The following is a 25914-nucleotide window of genomic DNA, read 5'->3' on the forward strand; positions in this document are numbered from 1 at the left end:
GCCCGTCTCGAGCAAAACACTGTTGATCTGAGGAGGTGTTGACCGGCTTGGATGTCAAATGGAAGTAATGAACCAAGGGCGGGACGGTCGAGGCAAAAGGAAGGATGTCTGAGTTTACTCTGGGATAAAAGCTCGGAGGATCGTCGAACGGGGCAAAGTCTAAGAAGGCAATGGTGTCGCGAGAAAGGAATGGAGTACAGCCAGCCTGCCATAAAAGGACGTCGTTAAAAGAAGAGGACCTTGAGTCAAGTCTGTCGGTTGCATTATGGTTTCGGAGCCGAGTCGCGTTTCAACGCAATTCTTCGATTGGCGGGCTCCAGTCTATGACGGATGGGTGCATCATGGGAGGAGGTTGTATCCGCTGGGAAGAATTGGAAAGGGACCGGAGGGACTGTGGCCAGACCCTGTCGAATTACGTAATGATCCACCAAGCTTTGAGATGAAGAAATGCTTAGTTCTTCGTACACAGTCCTCATAGTCGTACAGATCCTCAGCCTCTCGCTCACTGGTTGATGGAGCATTCCTTCTCCGGGGTTGTAAAAGAGAGGGAAAAGGGAGACCAAAAGCGAGACGGGTTGTGGGGTGGCACGCCTGAACAAACCGGCTGGACTGGGCCCCGAGCCGAGTCACGTGGCAGCCGATGCGAAAGGCGGTAATTCAGGGGCCATGGGATCTTATCAGAATGCAATCCTGTGTATTCGTATCAGTCAAAAGTCAGATCCTACAATATTGTACACAAGCCCGGTATTCTCAGAGATCAGAAAAATCAGATATTATAGGCGCCCCAAAACAGCCAAACAACTCCGATGCATTCATCACTATTCAGACTACCTCGTTTCCCCAATCGCTTTTCAAACGCCCGAAACTAAAATTGTATCCACATCTCTCGTGTGCAAGGGAGGTTAGGCAACCTCCCTATTTGCCACTCTGGAAAAAAAAAAAAAAAAACAGAAACATAAAATGAATCCTGATCAGAGGGCATCCCATCCTGTGCCCTCATCATTCAGTTCAATGACTCCTGGCATTTCAGGCAACACATCTTCATGTTCCATACCTTCGCCTCGAATTGCGGCACTGCTTTACTCGTCGCTGTTGGAACGAGTTGAGTCACCGTCGCAGCGTGGGTGTCCTCTTGGCCAGGCCTCTGCAGCTTGAAGATATTGGCCTCTAACTTGCCTGTCCATGGCTTCTTGCCTCCCGATGTCAATTTGAGCTTTTTATTGCCTTTGGCGATAGTTGTCGTGTTTGATTGCGCCTCATTCGGGCCTTCCTCTCGTCCCAGTCCTTTCTTGACCAAATGACCGAACGTCTCTCCTACCTTCTGTGTAAAGCCCCTGTCTTCCCGTCTGTCTGGGATTTCGTGGCCCAAGGTTCCTTTTTTGAATTTCTCCCATGCCCTCTCTTCCATGTCCTTCTTCAAGCATGCTTCGTGATTCCACATGCCACAACCCACCGTCTTGCACTGGTACATATCCAAGCTAGGGTTGTCATATCCACCGCATATGCAGAATCTTCGCAGCTTGCTCAATGCGTTTTTCGGATCCACCGCCGACTTGTTGAGATCCAAGGTCTGTCGCCAATATCGTTCCTGGAGCACCGTCTTGTTCGAGTCGTCATTTTCGTCCCAATGACTGATTTCGGCGTGACAGGCAATCGTCTGCGCCTCGATGATGTCGACATGATTGCTCAACACCAACTCTCCCTTTCCATGATATGACTGTCGGCCCATGGGTAGCTCCTCTGGCCAATACAGCCAGAAAACTCGGACATAAACCTTTTCTTGATTCTCAGCCCGGAACTCGGAGATCAATCCGACCCAAAGATTTTCCTTGTCATATCGTAATCTCTCGTCCTCAGACGCGTCGGCGGGAGGAGACGACGGGACAGGGCTGTGACGATTGACGTAGACAATCTGCCCTTTGGAATAAATGAGGACAAATGGATCTTTAACTGTTGTTGAAGGACAAACGTCGTCAGAAGCGTTATCTCATGTCTTTGACTCTTACTTACATTTGGCATTTTTGAAGGTGGTCATGTTGTGCCACTTCTTTCCCGGTGTTACCCCAAACTCGATGGCCAGTTCAGGCGCCAGTATCGGAGCGTCACGCTCGATGTATAAGTCGATTCCAGGTGAATTCGCGTCTCTGGCTTGCACAGGACACAAAATCGTAAAGTCAGGACTAACTTCGGCCTCAATGGTTTCTAAAGTTTCCGCACCCCTCCCGTTAGGGTTGTTTTCCATCTCAGCGGCGCTGCGCTTTCGTCTGGCCGTTTGGGAGTTTTCGCTGGAAGACTCCTGGATGCCCTCAGTTGGGTCTTCGTTAAGATCTCCGTTCTCGCTGTCGCCTGGGGTAAGTGGCATGTTAGGAGGGTAGGGCTCCGTCGCAGGTGCAGTCGACGCCATGGAGGACCGGTAATAAATAGGGCAGCCCACGTTATCTGGGCCAAAAACGATCGCGTTTATGTGAAAATTTCCTGCACCCCAGATGCGGCAGATGGACACCACTGATCGATCGGACGCGACAAGAGTCTGCAGCGAAGGTGTTGAACGTGAGGCGGAGACGAGGTGAAATTAAATTCTCGAGGTCGCGGACAATGTCGTGTCCTGGCCTGCACGTGGTGCTGGTCCTGATTGAAAGCAATCAGCTCCTAGCAGCGAGGGGCCGTGGCAACAGCATCGATGGCTGGCGTTAAAAGAATCGGTGATGATGATTGAAGCTGGGAGTTGATGAGACCCAACACGCCTTGGTCAGTTGTCTGTGTCAGCGTCGAGTCGGCTGCGTCTACACGTGGCTAGTCAATGGCTTGTGGAGCTATCTAATGCTTTGCGGACTATGTCCTCCGTAGTCCGACAACCCCCCGGCTCCTGGCAGCAAACATGTCACCATCCAAGGCATGTATTCCTCAGGAGAAAGTCCTATTGCTTTGTAGTGGCTTAGTACGAATAAGACAACTGAGTGCTCTCTCCCAAACAACAGGATACCGGCATTGATTTTCCTACCTAACTTTCGGCAAGGCCCGCGATCCACGTTTGGATCTGGGCCGGAGCCTAGAACTGATGCGATCAAAGCAAAATGATGCAAAATCCTCTCGACAATCATTCGCGAAACTCAGAGCACATGCGGGTCCCCAGTGTCGATATAGCGAGTACTACGGTTGCTTCCAGCCTGATCACGGGAAAGACAATCGAGAACATCTTCGGATTGTGCCTCTGGACTACTATTCTATCTAGAGATCACGAGGTGGTGATCGCGATGAGCATACGGCTAGCCTCTCAACGACATTTTCAAAGCCAATCAATATTGCAGGGTATCATCCATTAACACGTCACAATGCGGACGATCATTCCACCATCCAGCCCATCCTCTTCTTCTTCCTATTTGGAAGTGAAGAAGTGTTTAATCTTGTCGATGAAGCTTTCATGTTTCTTCTCGTGTACATGGGCTTCATTGCCTGCACCTCCTCGGCCGACGTGGTGAGATTCTTCTTTGGAGATTCGGGTAGCTGTCTGGGGGATAACATCTGCGTCATGTGGTGTCGAGGCCGTCGTCTTCCCATCTTTATCAATGTTTCCAGCGCCGCCACGCCCGGCAGAGTATGGGCCATCTCCCTGGTTTCCTACTTCTCCCTTGCGAACAATCTCGCCGTCGGTGTAGGGGGTATCGTCGGGTGCAATGTTGGCGGCACCTGAACATACATTAGCTTGCTGGTTGTTTGATGCTCTGCAAAGGGGGAGAATTTACCGCCACGGCCGTGAGAGACGTTTGCCATTTCTGTTATGTAGCGCTTGAAGCAGTTAGCAATGATTGTTCTTCCGCAATCCTCTCGAAAACCGCCTGTGGTCCTCAATTCATCATGCGGCTGTGACCGCTGATGGAACGCCGCAGACAAAGGGCAAGGCTGTATGGTCCCCGGGAGTTTGAGAGCTTACTCGAAGATGTCGGATCCCAAAAAAAAAAAAATTTTGGGGGCCTCCGCAGCCTTTTTCCAAATGGAAAATCAGATGGTTTCAGCGATGGACTTGACTGTGAAAGGATGTTTAGTAGAAGAGAAGAAAATACAGAGCTGAGAGAATGTGAAATGATATGGAGAACAGCAAGCGGCGGGACCAAGAAAATGCCATGGCCATTGAGGGGACAAAAAGCAATGGACGCTGTGGCATGACCGTTCGCCTGAACTCTCGCCATTCGCCTGCCATGACGTTTGATTTGCCAGGGCGAGTTTTGACGTCGGCCAAGCTTGGCTAAGGTGCATGCCCAAGCCTTGCCTATCGCTGGCCAATCCAGGTTGCCCCTCCGCCCACTGGCACTGCAGGCAACCATTTTCATAGGGTCAATCCATTGCGTACCCAATATTCGATTAATAGCGATACTAGTACTTTTATTATCCGCAGGGCTGCCCGAGTTCACAACAGTTGAGTTTCAATAGTTCGCAGTATAACTACTACCGACAAGCAAAGTCCTATTCTTGACCAAGTCCCAGCTAATGTGCAAATTCATCTAGAGCCGCCTGTACCCAGGGGGATTTCGTGTCTTCGGTCTCATCTTGTTCTACCATTTTATGCCTTGGCCTTCTTCTCGTCGCCTCCTCCAGTGGTCGGAAAGCCCATGAAGATCTTGAAAGAGTCATAAATCATCCATTGCAATCCAGTCAACGTTCCAATCATCACCTGAAGATCATGTGGTTAGCATTCGTTTGCAGCAGGACAGAAATTTTCTCGAACTCACAATTCTCACGATGAGACCATTCCAGAGACCCATGAATCCGATCTTTGCATAGATTCGGCTCATAGCAGCGCCAAATCCCTCGCCAGGAGCGCGCTCCGCGTTCAATTTGCTGACCATGACATCGGCGGGGTGTGAGACAATTGCGCAGAGGATACCGGCGAGATAACCACCAACAAAGGCAACGCCAGTCTGGGCTCCTTTGTTGTAGTCTGACTTTTGGCCCGGGAGATAGTTGTAGATGGCAGCAACAATATTCTCAAAAGACGCGAATTTCATCATGGTGTAAGGAATCTGTCTGCCCCACAATGGATAGATACCCTTGTACAACCTGAAGGACCGTTGTTAACGACTCGCACGAATCGACACACAAGACCACCACTTACCCGCCAACACCTTCCTTGGATGTGATTGAAGCTACTCCTTGCATGGTCCCGGTAAAGGCCGGGGGGATGGTGGTTTGCATTCTGACCTTCACAGCTTCGAATGGGCAGAGTCCAACATCGGCGATGAACTCGGCGGACGCAGAGGCCGTCAAGTACAGGACGGTCTTGTATTTGGCTGCATATTCTTCACCAGCGAGCTGGCTGTAAAGTCGTTTAAAGTATTCGTAGAAGCCATACTTTCCGGCACCCTGGACAGAGTAGCCGATGAAAGTTGGGCCCCAACCGGTAAAGATACCGCGGATGCCTTCAGCTTTTCCAATCTTCTTCCAAGCCTCGAAATTGCCCTTGTAGAGGTTAGGATCGACTTGACGGCGGCATTTGACCAGATCGAGAGGAGTGACTGCTGTGTGGGTGATGCCCTGCGCGGGGTCAGCTCCGAGAGCATCGTAGTAGTACGTCCCATTGCAAACATACGCAAGCTAGGATGCCTCCCACGGTGCACGCGGCATAGTATTTGGCTGAATAGAGTTCAATGCCTCCAGTTTTAGCTTGAGCCTTCTGGCTCGCCTTCTCATACTCGGCCTGGGCAGCTCCGCTCAGTTCAATGGCCTTGTCTTTGGCAGTCTCCGCCGCGCTCCACGCTGAGAAAATGGGACGCTTCTGAGGATGTTCGGCGGGCTTAGCAGCAGGCTTGTAGTATGGCGAAGTAGGAAGGAAGGCCTGGTGAAGGGCCGTTGAATTCGGGAAGAGACCGACCATGGTGCTATAGCAGGTTAGCTTATCTCCGGGATCAATGGAGCAAAACTGTGAGCCCAAGTCCTGGCGGACGGGCTCGGGAGAGGAAGGGCGGGGTACCTCGAGTCTGGGGAGACGACTATGCCACAGCAGGTGGATGGTCGAAAGGTGAAATGAGCGACGATGGGATAGATGATACAGTAAAAAGTTGGGAGATGGAAGAGCAGAGGACGCTACTGAGTAGGCAAGTTAGGTCGAATTGTGCAAGGGTGAGACTCAAAGAGTCAGGACCTGGCAGGGCCATGCGAGTGCATTACTTAACACAAAGATATGTTACCAACCATTGACGAGTTGTTTCGTCACAGGGCTGGCAGGCTCAACTGCTACAGGTGGAACGGGGGCGAAACAGCCATCGCCGAGGGCGCTCTTGGGCTAGATAATAGCCCAAAGGGTAGAGCTCGAGAGGCGTCAAATTCTTTTCCCAGCGGGCTTTTTTTTTTTTTTCCCTTAGGCAAAATATCAGAACATATCGAGATTCCGACAAATGCCCGCAGCTGCCCACTGAGCGCTCTCTGGTTTCTCTGATCTGATTTCACATCCTTGCCAAAACTTAAATTTGTCTCTGCTCTATAATGATCGCATCAAAAATGACATCCGTTCTCGAACAAGGAGTCCCTTTGGGCAAAACAATCGTGCCTCTACCCGACGGAATGCCTCCTGACGAAGACGAACACGCAGCGAAACTGTCCGCGTGGGCGGACAAATACCGTGGTGCTACTGTTGCAGACCTGGACCTTCCTCCTGCCTTGTCGACCTCTCCAAGCACCTCCCTTGCCTCTGCCATGTTATCAGCCTCCTCGCACGACTACTCGCACCTAACTGTCCTGTCCGAGAACACACGCTCCCTTTTGGGGTATCTTCCTATTTCTAGACTCAAGAATTTGTTCGAATCGAAGCAACTACAGCCCTCTGACCCTGTCTCGAAGGCCATGGTGAGATTCCAGCGTCAAGGTGGAAAGAAATACCAAGTCATCACCATGGACACAGAGTTGTGGGAGCTGGAAGGCTTCTTCGAGAACGTGGGACCGTTTGCTACCGGGGATGCTCAAGATTTTGCTGTTGTCACTGATGGAGACAGGAAATTCGTGCTTGGAGTCGTCACTAGAAGTGACTTGGAGGAGTTTGTGAAGAGACGACCAGCTTGAAGCCCAGGAACGTCGAGACAGGTTCACACCGTGAACATTAAACTATGAAGAGGGTCCTTCCCGGGCCGCCTCCTCGGAAGCTGTGAGTGTTGGTTTCGACGATGTCGATCTCGCTGCTTGGCAGAGAGTCTAACAACGCGAAGGAGCGATTGCTCGAAGTAAAGAGCACCTTGAATGTTTTGCTGGGCTCTTTTACCTGGTTTCGAAGCACATCGATCAGCTCTTTCACCTGGTCTTCTCTGCGTCTTTCGAATTCCTCAAGTCTGTCGATGACACACAACATCAGTGGCGGAACCCACTTGAGAGCCTTTTCGAATAACTGCAGAGCCTTCTTCCAGCTGGTGGCGTCCAATCCTTCGAAATCGGCATCCGCACTTATCGTACTCTGGCTTTGTAGACTCGGGAGCTGGCTGAGAATTTGGTATGTCAAGGAATAAACCAACCCAACAAGCGGGTCACTATCGCCATCGCCCTCATCTTGTTCCTGTTGAATGCTTGGTCTGCAGAAAAAAGAAATGATCGGAGCATTCAATGAATCAGCGGAGAGCACAAGGCGATAAGTTACAAGAGATATTTGTGGAATAATTCCTGACATCGCCGGATATTCCAGATAGAGCACTGCCGAATCGGGAGACTGGAGCCACGTTCCAATCGCGACCGCAACCCTCTCGTGGGTTGTCGTGGGAAGAACTTCTTCTGGTTCGTCCAGCATTCGAGCCCCTTTTGTGATATAGACGAGCAAGTTCTCCACTAGCTTCTGCATTTCACCGATGTTCGGGGGAGCTTCTCCGCTAGGAATATCATCGTGATTTGTCTCGAGCTCGGCTCCCGGCCCCATAAGCCATTTTTGTTGCATATACATCAACTGTTTCCTGTTTCGGTCCTCCTGCTGATCATATGTAATTTTTCGGAGGTTTTCGCGTAGAAGGTCCCATCCACTGTTGATGATCTTTCGATACGATGCTTCGGTATGCTGCATCTGACCGTTGACGGCCGCCAGAACCTGTCTTCTCGTTTCTTCATGGTCCAGCTTGCTCTGCTCTTCCAGACGCTGGGCATGGGCGGCGAATTGATCAGCTAGCGACTGAGCGATCCTTCTCAGAGCCCCCGACAAGCCAGCTCGCTCGTCCATGATTTCCTGACGAAGCTCTTCGACAGTGAGCCTCATATGGCGACCTTCTGCTGCGGCAGCCATGCTTGCCGTTCGACCCACAACGGCCGACATTCTTTGTACGTTTTGAAGGGCAGAGGCAAATTGCTTATGGAATCCCTCGTGGAAACTGTTTCGAAATTTTTCCCAGCTTTTCGAGTTGTACCACATTGCAACATCGCCTAGCAAGAGGAAAACAGCTGTATAAAATTTAGCAACAGCCCTCTGGACCACTTCACCCTTGAACATTCCGGATTCAAGCTCCACCATGGAGGCCGCCTCATTGACAACCTCCATGACATTTGCGAGTTCTTCTACCGTATCGGTGTGCTGGACAGATGCCTATATTCAGTGTGAGCTAGAGCCAGAGAGCGTGCCCACCGCGAACAAGGGGAGCCGTACGTTGACCAGGGCCGAGCATGCCCAGCAAATGATCGAGGTATACTCGTTACCAGAGGGCATGAAACTGAACAGGTTCGAGTGTGTCTTAAATTTGCCCATCAGTTTGTGGAATGTGGCCTGGACCTTTCCACCACCTAGGCGTTTCTTGGACTCCCATTTGACTTTCGCATCCTCAACTGCGTTCTGAAAGTCTTGAAACGTCCACACTTTGTTGGGATCATTCGGGGCGAGCTGCTGGAGTACTTGAGACAGTTGGGTCGATTCATTTCCAAGAAACTGGATCTCGAGGCTGTGTGATAATGATTGGTATATACGAGTACGAATCGGTCCGTTCCGTATATCAAAGACCTTACCTGGGCGCACCGTTTCCACTGTAATAGCTTTGAAGCCGGAGTTTTTCCTGCTCCCGCTGCTCCTTCGCATCGTCCACTATCGACATCATGAGAGTAGTTTGGTCGGCAGCACCTGCATTTTCCCATGCGAAATTTAGCAGGGTGTTAGGCTGAGCGGCTGCTAGATCGGTCACTCGATTTGGTGGCATTTCTCTGATGGTATGGCTAATTGTTTGGAAGAGATATCTCTTACATCATCTATAAAATCAAGGAGAAAAGTCAGCAATCAAGATTCACGAAGTCAACCATCGAATTCGGCCTTCTGCATGCAGCAAGTAGCCCAACAAGGTTCACGGTCTCACCAGATATGACCCGCCGTGACAGTGGCGCCAGCCTTCGGCCTTTTAGCCCCCAACTCTTCTCGTGAGTTTTAACGCTTTTACTGGGGAAACCGTCTCGGACGGAATTTGAGCACGGCTGAACTGGGGTGCTAGATCATGATGCGGAAGCTAGCAGGGGTGATGGGACGCCTGATCAGCCTGATTCAACTTGGTGCCATGCAAACACTTTTCTTCATGCCGCCCAATTTTTTTCAGCCTCACTTCGTCCATTTCATTCTTTTTCATTTTGGTCCTTGCTGCCATCGAACGTTCCACTGACCTGGATGGTAGGGGTTTATGCTCGTACTTATAGGGTGCCTGAAGCTTCTTCAGGTTGAAGAATAGTCTCATCCAGTGTGATACGAGAGTATAACTGGACATTCAGTCGTCTGAGAAAAACTTCGCTATCTCCAAGGACTTCTCATTTCAGTTCCTTCCTCTCCTTGAAGCCTCGACGTCATAATGTCTACACCTACAGCTGGAGCTCACATGGACTCCGGGTTTGTAGAAGGAAATGCTCCAGCTTCCAACGAACAGGAGAACATCGCCATGACTGCAGAGCCAGAGCCTGTGCGAGAAGGCTCTCCTAGCCAAACTCTACCGCAAAATCCGCCTGCTCATCGATCACGTGCTGCGCGAAAAAAGCGGAAACAACAGCAACTCAAACAAGCCTTAGCAACGATGATGGAGAGTTTTCAAGGGATTTTTGACGATTCGGGCGCTGATGTTTCCGACCTGGATGATCCTGCTCCCAATAATCAGGGTGCCGCTGGCGATGCTTTAACACCTATAAGCGACTACGGGGGCTTATCACCACCACCTTCGCCGAGAGAAAGGGGAAGGAATGATATACCTACCTTCCAAGATGTCGCTCATCGTCACCAACCGATTTGTGCCTATGACGATGAGGATAGCCAACCCCAACAAATATCCAGACGGGGAACCATAATTGAAGAGATCAAGCCTGGGCCGATTAGCTATGAAACCGAGTTATATGAGTATACTCGGTCCCCCGATGGCGAGCTCGAAGAGCCTGGAATGGTCGATGCCACCACAACACCAGCGCCCCGAAAAATCTCTAAAATCGGTGCACGCTCGAGCGCCAATGGAGCAAATCAGAGCAACTGCGTCTTCAGGGTTGTAAGCATGTACTCGATTCCTCCAGGATCTCGAAAAAACCGCAGCCGTTACGACAGGGATCGATTTACATATGCTAGAGAGAGAAGTCCGAGCATTGATTCAATAGGACAAGACCGATGGCGAAACTCGAGAAGTCGAACCTACACCAGTGGTCGACCAATGCGTCCTGTCCAAGTAATAGCTGGGTTGGGTAGCTACGTCGTCATCTATTCTGATGTTATAATGTCGGCGATCAGGAGTTGTGTGAAAGTATATCCTGGTTTGAGTCGGGCCTTTGAGTTCATGATCGTACCCGCTCCATATACTCTTATTGTTCACTATCGAAAGGAATTGCAAGAGTACAGCGACAGTTTACCTGATGACCCTGTTCCTCGACCCAAGCAACCGGAATCCCCCGTCACCAGCAAGGATGATAAGGACGATGACGAAGAAGAGGACGTCGTGGAAAGGGCCCCCGATTTGGAGCCCAAGAAACACATCCCGCTGCTGTTGGATTTCGTGTTCACTCCCGAGTTCACCCAAAATTTCGACCATGAAATGGCTTTGCGAAAGAAACCTGTACCAACATGCACATATGCGATGTCCTGGCTACTTTTCAGACCAGGGACGATGGTCTACGCCTGGATTGGTGACAGTGTCGATGCCTACATTGTGGACTGGTACGAGCTTGAAGGGCTGTACGAAAAGGCCAGAACATCCCGTCGAAGGCCCGGTTTGGCCGAAGCAGTTCGCCCTCCAAACATGTCTCGAGGAGAGTCTGTTGAATTCAGTCCTGTTCCCAAATCCGTCGTGGTTAAACTACACTATCTTGAGTTCGACGGAACACATGTCGGTCGCCGACCTCGCAATGTCACGATTACGCCCTTCGAAGGGGAAAAGGAGATTACATCTTTACCCGTCTATCCGGTTGAATTTTGCCGAGACCCTCAGCTTCGAGAGAAGTTGGTAAAGAGAGGGCAAAAGTACGTCCGACTCTGTCAGCGCAGCTACATGTCTTATAAAGGGGATACTCTGGCCACGATCAGTACTCCCTCGAGAATGGTCAACGGTCGCGTGATGATTGACTCTCGAACATACTACAATGATGATGACGCCGCTGATCGAATTTTGCGGCTGAAAGTCCCCACTGAAGACGGCATTATTGCGTCACAAAGCTCAAGCGACAGTGACAGCAGCGGAGTTTCGGACTCGCGATATCACAATCGTCGAAAGAGGCGCAACTATAGACGCCGGATCAAGGATCTCAAGAAGACACCGCTCCGCCGCAACGGAATGGCGGAGTATGACTTGGTTGAGCCCAGCAAAATTAAATTCACGGATGACCAATTTATGCTCTTCCCCATGAGGATCTGGGGTTTTGTCTTGAGAGAGCGTCGATGGTGTAAGTTAGCCGTTTCTTTTGGACCCCATCTGCTGACACCGAGACAGACCTCCTGAATATCGATAATCTGAAAGATCCAGTGTTCCAAGAGAACATCATCGATGATCTGGTCCTGAAGGACGAAGCAAAGAACTTGATTCAAGCACTCTCGAGCACCCACGGCATCGGATCGGAAGACAATCCCGGCGGTGAAGATAACGGCGAAGGATTTGGCCATTGGAGCGCCGATATCGTCCAGAATAAAGGCGAGGGCCGCATCTTTTTGCTTCATGGAAAGCCAGGCGTTGGTGAGTTTTTCAAGATCCCCAGCTAGAGATTAGAGACTAACGTCTGGCAGGCAAAACTTCGACCGCCGAATGTGTCGCAGAAGAGGCGCGAGTTCCTTTACTCGCGATTACGTGCGGAGACTTGGGCATTGAGCCAAACGAGGTCGAGCGCGCATTGATGAAATGGTTCAAGCTCGCCACATTGTGGAAGGCAGTCCTCCTCCTCGACGAAGCCGACGTGTATCTCGAGAGCCGGCTGAGCGGAGACCTAGCCCGCAACAGCTTGGTATCTATCTTCCTCCGCGCTCTCGAATACTACCAAGGCGTCCTCTTCCTCACCACCAACCGTGTCGGGACGTTCGATGAAGCCATGCTCTCCCGTATCCACGTGGTCCTCCACTACGCGGACTTCGACGACTCTGAACGCCAGAAGATCTGGACAACATCGTTCCGTAAACTCGGTGATGAACGGCCCGATGTCAAAGTCGGACCGGGTCTCATGGACTATGCGCTCGAGAACCAACGTGTGTTGGATCTCAAGTGGAATGGTCGCGAGATCAGGAATGCATTCAACACGATCGTCGCCCTTGCCGAGTTCGATGCCGAGAAGAAACGGCGCGCAGGTAAGACAGCTTCGATCGTCTTGGAACGCAGCCATCTCGTCCAGGTCGTCAAGATGAGTGAGGACTTTAAGAAGTACATGAAGAGTACGCGCGGTTTGGACGAGAGTGCGTTGGCCAAGGCAATGAAGATTCGAGACGATGCCGCTATGCAGAAGATCATGGAAGGCACGGATTGGGGAGCGAGGAGGTGATTTGGAAAATGGAGGAGGGCGGGTCACGTGAGCCGAAGGTCGGTGCGTATCGCGATACATGTTGTAATGTCAAAGATGCCACGGTTCAAAATGATGCCCCCCCTGGCCTTTATATTATTCTTGAATATTGACCTGATTGAGAAGGAATTCTGACTCTGCGTCAGAGGTCCATCCGCTATTGCCGATGGTACTTTCCCTTCGAAGAAGACTGCTCATTCCTTTCTCCCCTTTAAAAACTGTTGGAGCTTCATATACATTATCCTGATCCTAGACGCTGTCCCGATATTGAGAGGTGTCAGCATTGAAAAATGTCCCTGATATTGAAAGACATCTTGCTGTGAAGAACACATCTTAATACGAAGTAGTTACCTCCTCTAGTATGTTCCAGTGTCCCTCTCCTTGCACCGATTGACTGAGACGACATACTCAATGATCACACCAGGTGTAAGAATAGGTCGTCCCCTCGATAGTAACGTCGTACTCTTCCTGTATAAGTTAATATTTAGGGCGATAGACTCCAGGTAGACGACGCCAGTCACAAGTAATACTCATCAGTATGCTGATCCAAGCTGACTTCTATGGGACCATCGTCCTGTGCGGAGTGCTTGGATCAAACCCATATATTTGGAGTAGATTGAAGAAATTTGTCCATGATGAGCTGGAGGGAGAAGCGGAAGTAGTCAAGCCCCATTCGAGCATGGAGTACTGTGGTCCGAGGGCCGCTATATCAGCTCTGGAGAAATCGCTATTCATGTTCCGCCGAAGCCGAAATCATATTGCGGCGTTCATTCATGGACTGTTTGAGAAAGGAAAACACAAGGAAGATGACGGGTTTGGATGTGCAGTCCGTGGTCCTCGTGCCCCAAACCAGATGTAGTGGCATGTATATGGCGTACATGATCAGGCGTAAGCGCATTAGAGAGTACTGACAAGAATTTAGGATGAAAAGTTCTCACCAAATTCAAAGAACCATTAACTGCTATGTCGTCGTAAAAGAGACCAATGTGTTGAAGGCGGAATATGTGGTCTGCCAGGAATCTCTTCCGGTGCTCGAAAAGAAAAGCTCCAGGCTGAAGGGGACGATACGGACATCCTTATGCCAGCAGGAAAAGAAGAACCGACGGATGGTTAGTAGCGTTTCGAATCTGCAGACGGCGAAAGCTGAACGAAACCGATTCAAATCAGAAACGGGAGAATATCCATCCATGCTGGATTTTGATATCGCCCTCGAAATGACTTTGAGAAGGCCTCTCAAGATGGCTGATTCGTGGTTCTGGTGGGCAACGACTTGTCTAGGGTTAGGCGATGCTTACACGGGCGAATCAGCGCAAGCGTGGTTCTCGGCGGCAGTACGTCGACTCGCAGCAGACAAAACTTTCTTCGGCATCAAGTGGTTTGCTCTATCAAAAGTGCCAGCGTTGAACAATCGACTCTTGTTCTAGCTGCCACACGCAGAGGCTCTACGATGAGAGATTGTCATTCAACTCTTCCGCTCCCCCAGGAACTACGAGTAGTGGTATGAATACCAACGAAAATGACAGCATCGCTGTATCTTCGCTTGGCCTGGAGCGCAGCAGCCTGCGCATCCCCGACCAGAAGATTCATTACATCAACGCCCTCCTTCGCTCGCTAGATGCTCTTATCTTCCTCCAACTGGGCATCTCGTATCTATGCGACAACCTGACCTTCCTCCTACTCTTGCGCGCTGTGTCCCAAGTCCTCCACGTCCAGTACCGGCCGCCGAGCTCAATTCAATTACCGCCTGTCATTTTTGCCAATTTCCTGTGTTTCGGGACACATCTTTTACAGCACAAGTCCAGTACGAAACGGTTACATGGGGGGCTGATCGTCGATTTCGTCGGGGAGTTGGGGACTACAAAGTGGCGCCTGGTGTTTCTGGACGTGGTCATTTGTGGATTGCAATTACTCATGTTGGTGGTCGGAAATGAAAAGCAAATTCTGTTAGGGGATATAATATCACAGGAAGAGTCACAACCGCCCGACTTGGAGGCTGGCCGTGCTAGGTCACGTGCTCGAGAGCGACCGAGGGAGACTGAAGAAGGCATTGAGTTACAGAGTCTTTTGCCGGATAGACAGGGCGGGGATCAGCCTACGCGTCCGGGAAGCGTTGATACGGACGAAGATAACGATATGATAGTGTTGGACATGAAAACCGGGCTGAAGAGTTTGCTAAGAAAACCCATGGTAGCTACGTCGACCACCACAGTGGAAAATCCTACTACAAGGGCTGAATTGGCACATGTGTTGGCCAGGCTCGCTACGACGCGAACTCGGAATGCTGGAATGAACTGACTGACTGGCTGGCTTGGATGTGAAATCCAAAAAGGAAAGAAAAAAAACAAAAAAATAAAAAAATCAGGATGGGAGGCGGTCTTTCGTGTCAATGGAGCAGCACCGCTCATCCCTGTGTTGAATTTCATATATTACAGCGCCATGACTTAGATGCCTGTATCATGCCTTTCGGGGTTCTTCATCACATCCTCGTCAGACGGTTTTACGACCATAACACCATCGCTCATGCAGCAAAATCAATGACCCCGTCCCTTGATTCATGAGACGCTCTCCTCTCATCTTATGAAAACCGCTCGTCCAGAACATCGCTAAGCAGCTAACACGCCAGCAATCTGGCACGACAAATCCAGCATGGCAAGCTGTTCATCCATACCATCAACCAAACGCTTGTCGAACTCGGAAAAGACGCCTGTAAGCTTATATTTCTTGTTATTTTCCAGCAGGTCGTCAAAGATCAGTTTCTGGTAGAGGCTCGATATGACCTCATTGGCCGGATACCCTGCCGCCACAATGTCTGTTATTTCCGCCGCCACAGAGTCGTAATTTCGCGTATTGCCATTCTTGAGGACTGCGACCAACTGATCAGCCGAATCTTGAGGAAAGGCGCCAGCAATCTCCTCAATGACAGAGACCTTGATGCTATTTGATTTGGGCGGGGGGGCTTTATTGGTATCGCTGTCTGCCATCTCTTCGTCCAAGTCCTTCGAGCATTGCTTTCCATTTGAATCGGGATTCGAGGAGTCCACTAGTCGAGCAGCACTCTGAAGCAGGTTCATAGCACGTCGTAGATCGCCCTCGCAAACTTTGAGGGTCTTCTCAATAACGCCGTCATCGCACTTGACATTTTCCGCTGTCAAAATCTCTTTGATTCTGTTTGCGGCATCTTCACCTTCCAAGGGTTTGAAGCGAAACTTGGAGCAGCGACTTGCGATTGGGCTGATAATTCGACTAACGTAATTGCAACAAAGGCAGAAGCGCGTGCTTCCACTAAAGATCTCCATCACTCGGCGGAGAGCTCCTTGAGCATCCTGGCTTAAAGAATCGGCTTCATCGAGGATGACCTGGTTCTGTTTGTTAGCGAATTTGCAGATTGGTCTAGAAGCCGTACTCTCATCAATACGATCCATTGATTGATACTTACAACTTTGAAAGGCGGACATGGATAATGAGCTCGGTACTCCTTTGACACCGGCGCATTGACAAGATGCAGGGCCGCAAATTGCTTAACTCGTTCTCTGATGACGGTAATGCCTCGCTCATCTGATGCGTTCAACTCAAGCACTCGCGAGGAGAAGAGTTCTGGTCCAAACAATTCCCGACACAGCGCAAGAACGGTCGACGTCTTCCCCACTCCCGCTGGTCCGTAAAGCAGGAGGTGAGGAAGATTCGAGGCATTGACCATTCTGCGCAAGGTTTCGGTAGCATGTTCCTGGCTCTTGACTTCTTCGAGACTCTTCGGTCGATATTTCTCCACCCATGGCTGCATTCGAGGGGCTGCGACGACAGACTCGCTGGGTTTGGTTTTCAAGCTGGAAGCGGCGGCGGCGGCGCGGGCTTTGTTGTCGAAGAAATTCGCCATCGTGTCCGTTCCGTAACGTAGAACTTGCGGATGTGTCTTGTTGCGTGTGGGATGTTCCCGACATCGAAACGATGGAGAGAACGCGCATCAAGTCGCGTAAAGTGGCCTTGGCGACTGTCACGGCCATGTGATCAGGCAAGGCTCCGATATCCAGGAGGCAAAGATTTCAAACCCCATTTAGTAAAGGCTATGGGCAAATGCCTCGTTTTTATGCAAAACTCATCATGGAGTCGTAGACTCTGGAAATTTACGAAACCGAAAAGTCAATGCTCGAAACAATGTGGCATACAGACTTATAATTCGTCTCTTGATACCCCCGGAGTTTCAATTTCCACCTCCATCATTCGCTTTTTGGAATTTCGCGGCTGCTCCTGTTGAGTTTTCCGTTCCTCTCCCGATAAATCATCCATATTGGTCCCGTGGTCTTCTATCATGCGACTTATTGTTTCGACAACGCTCTCCTCGGGGGTAGGCTGCTGCACATGTGCAGGTGGCCTTTCCCACCCTCCTCCTTTTGCTGGAAGTTCCATACTCTTAAACTTCATGTTGGGATTATGTGTCGGCATTCCTTTTGCGTTCACACCAGGCACAGAGACTGACAAAGAGGGTATTGGAGCCGGTGATGATGCAAGCTCAACTCTCCCAAGCCCCATAGCCCCAAGGCTCGTCGTTGCGAACCACCAAATCATTCGCAAAGGCCACCAGATAAATAACATCATCGGACCAAAAAGAATTCGCCGATAAAAGAGCCAACATATCGTTGCCGCCAAAATGTAGAAGGAACTTCTTAAAAACCAAGTGTCGCTTTTATTGCTGCGAACTAACTGGCTCACGAATCCCCTCGAGGACTTCAGCAAATCGGTTGTGCCAACGTAGCTCTGAGACAGACTCTCCAGTGCTTGCTGACTCTCCTCTAAAGTCTGCTGGGCGAATTGTGATCGCGACAACTCCCCTTCCAACTGATTATGAACTCTCCTCAGAGCCATCGTAACGTCGTCAGCCGCTCGCAAAGCAAGTTCATCCTGGGTCAACTTCTCGTGCGTGGCACGTCCTCGAGGTTGACCACTGTCCTTTCGCTCAGCAAATAGCTGCTCCCTCTCTTTTCGCTTCTCATTATCAGCATTTCTCTTTGACTGAAGTTGTGCCCGCCTGAAATTGGATCTGGCACTTTTCAAATCTTCAGTAAGTCGGGCCACCAAGTCCGCATTTCGCTCGCGTTCGCTGTCTCCGGGAGAGGACGGTCGATCTCGTCGCGAGGATGGTGCTGATTCGTCTTCAAGTTCTTGCCTGAGGATGTCTAGAGTGTCTTCCTGCTCTTTCAACCTGTCATGAATTTCAGTCGCAAGTTCCAGTCTTCTTTCTGCTCGATCTCCATCTGGGTATGATGCGGGAGAGAATTTTCGTAGTTCTTGGATCAAATTCAAGGTTTCTTTGTAAGAGTCTGCGAGAGCTTGCAGTCGCTGAGTCAAGGAGAACGACATGTCAACCCTCCTGGCAGTGGCAAAGCTGGAAATGCTTTCAGCACTACAAGTACAATTTTTGGTTGCTGGTTAACCACAGAGCCAGAAATTACACTACGGGCTCGCCCAGCTTCGCAGCCACTCTCCAACAGCCACACTCCACCCACCACACTCCATAACCTTTTGCTTAGCGTACAAGTTTCTCGACATTGAAAGGCGCAGCTTCTCGAAACTCACATTTTTTACAAAGGCTCCCACGACAGACGAGAAAAGCTTCAGTCTCGGTCCCGTCAGCCTTTGACCACATTGCTGTTTCCTGAGACTTGGCTCCTTCGAAAGAGTCAGCTTCAGAACGACAACTACTATTCGATCGGTCAAGCTACAGACCCCTTCATTCTCTCCTTGCTCGGAGTCCAAGCACCACCATATACTATCGCCGCTACAACGTTCTCGTGCACCACAGACCGAACCTATTCGCGATGATAACAACCTACCTTACCACACTAAAAGTCGCCTTCAACCCGTTCCAACCCACATCCCGAATCCCGCGGCTCTTCCTCAACCTCCTTTCCCCCCAGGCTCACAAGACAATTAAAATCAACGCGACACAATTCCCACGGGCGTCGACGGACCCAGCGGTTTTAGAGCTAGGCTTTAAAGATGGCAAGACGGTGAAGTACAGCTGGTCGGCAGATGCGTTGGAGAAGAGAAAATCAGAAACGGAACGCAAGAAGGTCAAATGGGTGGGTTTGCAGGAGATTGTCGAAGAGGTCGATAGGCATGCGAGGGTTTCGGCAAGGAAAGAAGAACTTTCGGGCTGATTTGATTCGTGTTTGAAGGGACGCTCGTCAGATTGGGGTTGTGAATTTGTCTTGAAAAGAAAGAGCTCGAAATGGCTCTGAGCTTCGTTATGTTGAGATGACCTCAGACAAACGTTGGTCACGGGCTGTGGCGGGAGTCTGGGCGATGAGATCTCTGTTTTGAAGGGGAGACTCGGCCGAAGATGCTGAAACACCAAGCGCCAATTCTAGAGACGCGACGAGAAAGAGAGTTCAATTTGGGCAGGAAATTGGAGGAGATTTTAAGATCCCAGACCACACACAGGAATTCCTGTTCTGTGGCTGTCGAATCAGACAATGTATGTTTAGCTTTGGTTGGTGGTAAAGGAATGCGACCAACGTATGATGCCATTGTGAAGCTCTCCAACCTTTGGTGGCTTACCGGTATTCCTGGCTCAGTTTCGAGGCATAATCTTCGATGATCCCTCCTTCCAGCGTTAGCGCACAATGCGACATCCAAGGATGCTCCAAGGGTGACGCTACAATGTCGAGGATTCTTGACCTCCACGAGATTCTTGCGAATTCAATTTGCATTTGCCATCAGGTAATGGAAGACACAGGCTTCTCGAACTTGGTCGAATGCGGAGATTTGGCATCCCTTTCGATTCGAGATATGAACGTCAGGCTACTCTTTTTTTTTTTTCCCTCCGAATCCCGGGAGACTGTTCTCCGAGTTGTGAGGACTTCATTCTAGAAGGATCATCTCTGTGACGATCTCGAGCAATTCCACATCTGTCTGTGTCCTCAAGCTGCGATTGCCATCGCTCTCTGTCCAACACCGTCAAAACCTACGTTTTCGGTGGCTATCTCTGCCTTTGGCCTTTTGCTTCGCTCTTCACTTTCGTTACGAATATGTTCGTTTTGATCTCGTCTCTGCTCAAGAGCCCTCTTCTTTTCTTGTTTCCTCTCCTGATTCTCCTTGTTTTGTTGCTTGTGCTGACGTTTGATATCCGCCTTCGTGGTCTTCGGAATATCGAGACCAAGTATCTGGTCGATCTCTTTTGCTTTTTCAACAATGCCGGAATCGGAGATGTCTAAGATTGAAAGAACTTCGCTGTAGCTCCGTGACCTTGTAACGGGTTGATAGACGGGACTCTTTCCAGGCATGAGCTGTGATAAGAGAAATTTGGTATTTCCCCACTTGTTTTCAACGCTCATCGCCAGTTGTATATACTCCGCGACAACTTCTTGCCAAGGAGCCCGACCCCCTTGATCTCTAGTGCGGAAAACAGATGAATTAGCCTCAGCAGCGGTAGCAATCATCGCTCCGTCCACGCCATACTCCTGAGCAAGAGCAAGTCCTTCTTCTCGGGACGTAATATCTCCATTCATCAGGCAAGCGACGCCACGGCTTCTGCATATGTCACCGATCATGCGCAGCTGATCTCGGATAGCACGCTCGCGTGGTCTCATGGGGGCTGTCCTGCAATGAATGGTCAAGCCAGTGATTCCAGTCTTGCAAAGCTTATTTACAAGCGAAGAGGTCAGCTCGGGCGTTTCGAGCAGTCTAATCTTAACGCTGATACCAATTTCGTGAGGCGTTCCAACACGAGTGACAAGGGCCATCAAAATGTTGCAAAGATGGTCTGGATTCCGCAGTAAGGCTGCACCCATACCTCCTACGGTAGAGAAGGGTTTAGGACAGCCGGCATTGACATCAATCCCACTCACATAAGGCGCCACAAGACTCGCAGCTTGCACGGCCAAATCAGGCGAAGAAGTCCCGATCTGATAGATCAACTTTGTCGACTCTCGGTTAGGATCGATTCGGTATATGACTGATTCCCTTGCTGGTATATCAGGGTCGGAGTTGTTGTTCGAACGACGAGTCCATTCTATACAACCAGTCCGAGGATTGGTGTGCTCAGTTGTCCCGATCATCGATCTATCAACTGTCTCTGGTCCCCATACGAGATCTGCACCGTATTTCAAGGCCAGCAAGCGCGAAGGCAGTTCCCCCGACCGTACCATAGGAGCAAGAACCACCTTGCCGCGGTAGTCAACGCCTCTTCTAGGTATAACAACATGGGGAGGATCGAGGTTTGCAGGAGAATCTTGGACGGTAGGAGACGTCATTTTATGGCACACAGGTCGAAACACGGCGAACGGCTTTATGAAGGATAGAATGTGTCGTAGCAGAGGCCGTGGCCGAACGGCATGGCCGACATTCATACGAAAGCGGATATAAAGTGGGAGGCTGAATTGTTCTACAGAATCATGGCTTGCGCAGTGCGAATATGGATCGGAGAAACTTGAGCAGCATCACGTGGAGATAACGATAACACCTCTCGGGTATACGGTCGGGCAAATGGTAAAAAGAGAGCCAAAGGTACGTCCAAAAACTCTGCGGATGCTTCACCCAGCAACCAAATCAAAATATTCCGTAGACAAGTTACGGTCGATACCCAAGGTGGGCAAAAGCACAGTCAGATTCAAGACTAGTAGAAGAGTTAATTAGAGACCATTTCCGTCGTCTTCCTTCATTTTCCTCAGGCACATGCTTCAATCCTCCAGCCCGTTCAAGCAAAAACTCAGCCCGCGAACCTGCAGCTGCATCAGAATCCGCAACAGCTACAGGCCTCTTCCTCCTGCCACTCACAGTCCGCTGTCATTTCACCGCCAATTGTCAACACCCCGCGCCCTGGCTCCCACCACGCCTTCGCCAGAACCCATTTCTCCTCGTCTCCTCCATTCCACGTCTGCGAACATAGCTTCCCAACGCTCTGAGGCTATTTCTCGACATTTGGCTACGGCTGCTTCATCACCTACCGCCACCATGTCGTACAGCAAACAGGCCTCCGAGTACCAGCCTCGGAAGAATGGTGCTCTTCACACAAACGAGTTCAGATGCTATATTGAGAAGGATGGCATGCCTCTCTCACCTTTTCATGACATTCCCCTCTATGCCAATGAGCAACAGACGGTGCTGAACATGATCGTCGAGATCCCAAGATGGTCAAATGCAAAGCTGGAGGTTTGTGAAACCTGGCATTAAATGATTCGATGTACCATTTTGCTGACTGTTCTGGCCAGATCTCCAAGGAAGAATTCCTGTATGCCACCACTCCCGATCTCCTTATCACACCACATCTGACACAATTGGTCCAGGAATCCCATCAAGCAGGATGTCAAGAAAGGCAAGCTTCGATTCGTCCGAAACTGCTTCCCACACAAAGGCTATCTGTGGAACTACGGAGCTTTCCCAAGAGTGAGTGGCGAACAGATACACGGATGTACAATCGACTGATTGTTCTAGACCTGGGAAGATCCTAATGTTGTCCATCCCGAGACCAAAGCCAAGGGCGACAATGACCCCTTGGATGTTTGCGAAATCGGTGAATTGGTCGGCTACACTGGTCAAATCAAGCAAGTCAAGGTTCTTGGTGTCATGGCGCTGCTGGATGAGGAGGAGACCGACTGGAAGATTATTGTCATCGACGTAAGCGATCTTGAGTTTACATTGGACTGTTCCGGCCTTCTGACCATATGCGTAACAGGTCAACGACCCTCTAGCTCCCAAGTTGAATGACATTGAAGACGTGGAGCGTCACCTTCCCGGCCTTCTCCGAGCGACCAACGAATGGTTCCGTATCTACAAAATCCCTGATGGAAAGCCTGAAAACCAATTTGCTTTCAGCGGTGAATGCAAGAACAAGAAGTATGCCGAGGAAATAATTCGCGAATGCAGCGATGCTTGGGAACGTCTGATCACCGGAAAACAGCAACGTGGTGACATTAGCCTGGCCAACGTCACCAACCTCAGCTCTCCAGATCGTGTCGACCCATCACAGCTCGCGAAGATCCCACCTGGCCAAAACCTCCCACCGGCGCCAATCGATGGAAGTGTTGATAAATGGTTCTTCATTTCTGGTGCGGCCGTCTAAAGTGGAGCACCCAATACGATTGACTGATTTCATTCAGGAACTGGAGCAACCTCGACTGATTACATGAAATGAAAAATCCGATCAGATGAAAAGCTTTCCTATTGACCACAACCTACCTCACAGTTCACAGTGCAGGTTTCAGATAGAGAGGAAAAAAGGGGGGGAGGAAAAGCTAATTCATTCATAGCTAGAATTGAGAATACGTTTCTATTCTCGCCAAATTTTACCCTGTTCAGTTACAGTATTATGCTATCTGCAATCTGCATGCGGGGGAATTGTCTCTGTCAATAATTTTACTCCCCTGCGTTGCCAACACGCGTAACGTGAGATCTTCCTTTTGTACCGCGATAACGACCACCCCTTTTCAAGAATGACATTTGTAATCCCTCGATTCCCGGCAGAGACTCCTGACAGACTTAAATCTCTGTCTCTGGGATCGGAGTTGCCTGCAAGTCCGTCTATACCGCGGCAGTAGCGGGTACGGCGCAACATCTCCACGTCGATCTATCGCATCACATGTACTTACACTCATGAGATGCAGAGCACGGCGTTATGGAGCGGGACACCCTCAATCAAGGGCTCGACAGAGGCCGTTCGCATGTGCTTGCTCACGTTCTCTCTAATTGGACTGCAGTATGTTGATCCATCCCTTTCTCTTTCAGATCTCGCTAAGAACGTCACGATCAGGTTCACCTGGGGCATTGAAATGACATGTAAGAGACAGAGCCCGAGGTACCAACAGAGCCTTTCTTGCTGAGTCGTTTTACATCAGACGGCACCCCTTATCTCCTTCAACTCGGTCTCACCAAATCGAAAACGTCTCTCGTCTGGATTGCAGGTCCACTCTCGGGCTTAATCATGCAACCTGTCGTTGGCGCATATGCGGATAAGTCTACATCAAGATATGGCAGACGGAGGCCATACATGATCATTGGTGCAATCACTACGGGCATAGGATTGCTCTTGCTCGGTTGGACATCCGAAGTTGTGGGAATATTCGTCCCAGAAGGAGAGACTAAGAAAGCTGTTACGATCTTGCTCGCCATTCTGTGCATCTATGTTGTCGACTTCTCGATTAATGCAGTGCAAGCCTGCTGTCGCAGCTTGATTGTTGATACACTCCCAATCTCCCAACAACAAGCAGGATCGGCTTGGGCATCCAGGCTTACTGCAGCTGGACACCTCGCCGGCTATTTCATCGGCACGCTGGATTTGGTGAGTATATTCCCGCCTTGGTTGGGAGGAGACACCCAGTTTAAGAAGATGACGGTAATATCTGCACTGGCACTGTGGATTACAGTGGGCATAACATCTTGGGCGGTCACTGAAAGGGTAAGACTGCTTGGAGACGACGACGAACCCTCCGTGACGGAAGTGCTGTCCGGCCTTTGGCATAGGACATTAAATCTGCCTCCGCGGATACAATCGATATGCTGGGTGCAGTTCTGGAATTGGGTGGGTTGGTAAGTACATTTCCGATGGGCTACGTTCAATTCCAGCTGACTCTTCTCGACGTAGGTTTCCATTCCTCTTCTACTCCAGCACATTCGTAGGGGAGATCTTCTATCGAGATGAGCATCCGCCTCCTGAGCCCGGCTCGAAAGACGAGCATGACGCCCTGGGAAATATTGGTAGGCTGGGGAGCTTCTCCTTGGTAATCTTTTCCCTGGTCACGTTTTGCTCATCTGTCGTCCTCCCCTATATCATTCGGTCAGTAGAGGCTGAGGAAGAGAAATTTACGCCTCGGCCGCATCCTTCACTGCCAAAGCCGGCTCAGTCGTTCTTGGTCAAGCTTTACAACCTGCGACCTGACCTGACGTCCGCGTGGATGGTGTCGAATCTCCTCTTTGCCCAAATCACCATTGGCGCACCTTTGATTCGGAGCTTGGTAGCCGCTACTGCAATGGTCGGATCCTGTGGGGTCCCATGGGCCATATCATGCTGGGCCCCTTTCGGTTTACTCGGCATTGAAATCAACAAACAGTCCTCAAGTGGACATACATACGTTCGTGGGTCCATTGTACCCGGTTACACTACCATTCGCGGAAGCATGGAGGAAGAAGACGGTGATGTAGAAATGGAAGAAGCCAGACGAGGACCCAGGCTCATTTCTGAAAGTGTGCTTATGCTCAACCATCGAGATGGGCAAGATGAACATTCTTCCACCGGTGAGCTCGCTGGCATCTACTTAGGTGTCTTGAATGTTTACACTACTCTGCCGCAATTTGTCGGGACGATGCTGAGCTGGATTGTTTTCTCCATTCTCGAGCCAGATAAGAATGATCATTTGGGTGATGAAGATCCTGATCATCACCGATGGCTGAATCTGAAGAAGAACGCACCGAATGCTATTGCTGTTTGTATGTTCATCGGGGCGTTGTGTTCTGTGGTTGCTGCGGAAGCTGCCAGACGTCTGAAGAAGCTCGATTAATGTGACGACCCTCCCTCTGTACATGAAGCATAATTATCCAGATTATTCCCCCCCGGATATCTACAGGGCTGAAATCAGATTGATTTTGCATTACCAATCTCATTCATCTCCCTGCAACAGAATATAAAACATCCCTAGTGAGTGCCTAGATTAGCATGTTTGAATCTTGCAATTTCTCTTTCGTCATGTCGCGCACAGGAGGAAAGGGTAATGAAGGGCCATGAACATGCCCTACTATGGCTTTATTCAGAACATCGGCGGTCAAGTTTGAAAATTTGTCTATTTTTTTTTTTTTTTTAAAAAAAAAAAATTGATCCATGCATTCGGAAAGCGTGCGCTCACGGCGCTAAAAATTGGTCTTTTTCCTGTAATCATGCCATGCCAGCAATTCTGTGATAGAATTTTCATTATTTTCCATTCGTCTCCCAAGCCAGATCATTGAAGTTGTATCATCCCGGGCCAGATTGACACCTCTCCATCACACCAATTGTGT

General features: G+C 50.0%; 13 protein-coding genes across 13 annotated transcripts; 6 read left to right on the forward strand and 7 right to left on the reverse strand.

Annotated features, from left to right (window-relative positions):
• Positions 1 to 1003: 1003 nt before the first annotated feature.
• Z518_08826 (uncharacterized protein) lies at positions 1004 to 2404 on the reverse strand (the record flags this gene model as incomplete). Its single annotated transcript, XM_013414565.1, has 2 exons — positions 1004 to 1950; positions 2011 to 2404. 2 exons carry the CDS (start codon positions 2402 to 2404, stop codon positions 1004 to 1006), a joined length of 1341 nt encoding a protein of 446 aa, XP_013270019.1.
• A 972-nt stretch (positions 2405 to 3376) lies between these two features.
• Positions 3377 to 3771, reverse strand: Z518_08827 (uncharacterized protein; the record flags this gene model as incomplete). Its single annotated transcript, XM_013414566.1, has 2 exons — positions 3377 to 3687; positions 3744 to 3771. 2 exons carry the CDS (start codon positions 3769 to 3771, stop codon positions 3377 to 3379), a joined length of 339 nt encoding a protein of 112 aa, XP_013270020.1.
• Positions 3772 to 4558: 787 nt separating this feature from the next.
• Z518_08828 (uncharacterized protein) lies at positions 4559 to 5869 on the reverse strand (the record flags this gene model as incomplete). The annotated part of the gene is made up of 4 exons (XM_013414567.1): positions 4559 to 4669; positions 4728 to 5055; positions 5111 to 5529; positions 5585 to 5869. 4 exons carry the CDS (start codon positions 5867 to 5869, stop codon positions 4559 to 4561), a joined length of 1143 nt encoding a protein of 380 aa, XP_013270021.1.
• Positions 5870 to 6492: 623 nt separating this feature from the next.
• Positions 6493 to 7050, forward strand: Z518_08829 (uncharacterized protein; the record flags this gene model as incomplete). Its single annotated transcript, XM_013414568.1, has 1 exon — positions 6493 to 7050. The coding sequence occupies one exon, from the start codon at positions 6493 to 6495 to the stop codon at positions 7048 to 7050; it is 558 nt and encodes a 185-aa protein (XP_013270022.1).
• Positions 7051 to 7087: 37 nt separating this feature from the next.
• Positions 7088 to 9143, reverse strand: Z518_08830 (uncharacterized protein; the record flags this gene model as incomplete). Its single annotated transcript, XM_013414569.1, has 3 exons — positions 7088 to 8542; positions 8603 to 8891; positions 8956 to 9143. The coding sequence occupies 3 exons, from the start codon at positions 9141 to 9143 to the stop codon at positions 7088 to 7090; spliced, it is 1932 nt and encodes a 643-aa protein (XP_013270023.1).
• A 633-nt stretch (positions 9144 to 9776) lies between these two features.
• On the forward strand, positions 9777 to 12915 carry Z518_08831 (uncharacterized protein; the record flags this gene model as incomplete). The annotated part of the gene is made up of 3 exons (XM_013414570.1): positions 9777 to 11835; positions 11883 to 12122; positions 12173 to 12915. The coding sequence occupies 3 exons, from the start codon at positions 9777 to 9779 to the stop codon at positions 12913 to 12915; spliced, it is 3042 nt and encodes a 1013-aa protein (XP_013270024.1).
• Positions 12916 to 13471: 556 nt separating this feature from the next.
• On the forward strand, positions 13472 to 15228 carry Z518_08832 (uncharacterized protein; the record flags this gene model as incomplete). The annotated part of the gene is made up of 3 exons (XM_013414571.1): positions 13472 to 13788; positions 13856 to 14264; positions 14371 to 15228. The coding sequence occupies 3 exons, from the start codon at positions 13472 to 13474 to the stop codon at positions 15226 to 15228; spliced, it is 1584 nt and encodes a 527-aa protein (XP_013270025.1).
• A 308-nt stretch (positions 15229 to 15536) lies between these two features.
• On the reverse strand, positions 15537 to 16807 carry Z518_08833 (uncharacterized protein; the record flags this gene model as incomplete). The annotated part of the gene is made up of 2 exons (XM_013414572.1): positions 15537 to 16289; positions 16370 to 16807. 2 exons carry the CDS (start codon positions 16805 to 16807, stop codon positions 15537 to 15539), a joined length of 1191 nt encoding a protein of 396 aa, XP_013270026.1.
• Positions 16808 to 17100: 293 nt separating this feature from the next.
• On the reverse strand, positions 17101 to 18288 carry Z518_08834 (uncharacterized protein; the record flags this gene model as incomplete). Its single annotated transcript, XM_013414573.1, has 1 exon — positions 17101 to 18288. One exon carries the CDS (start codon positions 18286 to 18288, stop codon positions 17101 to 17103), a length of 1188 nt encoding a protein of 395 aa, XP_013270027.1.
• Positions 18289 to 18746: 458 nt separating this feature from the next.
• Positions 18747 to 19088, forward strand: Z518_08835 (uncharacterized protein; the record flags this gene model as incomplete). The annotated part of the gene is made up of 1 exon (XM_013414574.1): positions 18747 to 19088. One exon carries the CDS (start codon positions 18747 to 18749, stop codon positions 19086 to 19088), a length of 342 nt encoding a protein of 113 aa, XP_013270028.1.
• A 762-nt stretch (positions 19089 to 19850) lies between these two features.
• On the reverse strand, positions 19851 to 21182 carry Z518_08836 (uncharacterized protein; the record flags this gene model as incomplete). The annotated part of the gene is made up of 1 exon (XM_013414575.1): positions 19851 to 21182. One exon carries the CDS (start codon positions 21180 to 21182, stop codon positions 19851 to 19853), a length of 1332 nt encoding a protein of 443 aa, XP_013270029.1.
• Positions 21183 to 21603: 421 nt separating this feature from the next.
• On the forward strand, positions 21604 to 22990 carry Z518_08837 (inorganic pyrophosphatase; the record flags this gene model as incomplete). The annotated part of the gene is made up of 5 exons (XM_013414576.1): positions 21604 to 22080; positions 22140 to 22159; positions 22215 to 22314; positions 22363 to 22545; positions 22604 to 22990. The coding sequence occupies 5 exons, from the start codon at positions 21604 to 21606 to the stop codon at positions 22988 to 22990; spliced, it is 1167 nt and encodes a 388-aa protein (XP_013270030.1).
• Positions 22991 to 23525: 535 nt separating this feature from the next.
• Z518_08838 (uncharacterized protein) lies at positions 23526 to 25421 on the forward strand (the record flags this gene model as incomplete). Its single annotated transcript, XM_013414577.1, has 4 exons — positions 23526 to 23623; positions 23678 to 23703; positions 23763 to 24453; positions 24509 to 25421. The coding sequence occupies 4 exons, from the start codon at positions 23526 to 23528 to the stop codon at positions 25419 to 25421; spliced, it is 1728 nt and encodes a 575-aa protein (XP_013270031.1).
• Positions 25422 to 25914: the final 493 nt, after the last annotated feature.

Source organism: Rhinocladiella mackenziei (genome assembly GCF_000835555.1).
Source record: "Rhinocladiella mackenziei CBS 650.93 unplaced genomic scaffold supercont1.6, whole genome shotgun sequence".
Lineage (NCBI taxonomy): Eukaryota > Fungi > Ascomycota > Eurotiomycetes > Chaetothyriales > Herpotrichiellaceae > Rhinocladiella > Rhinocladiella mackenziei.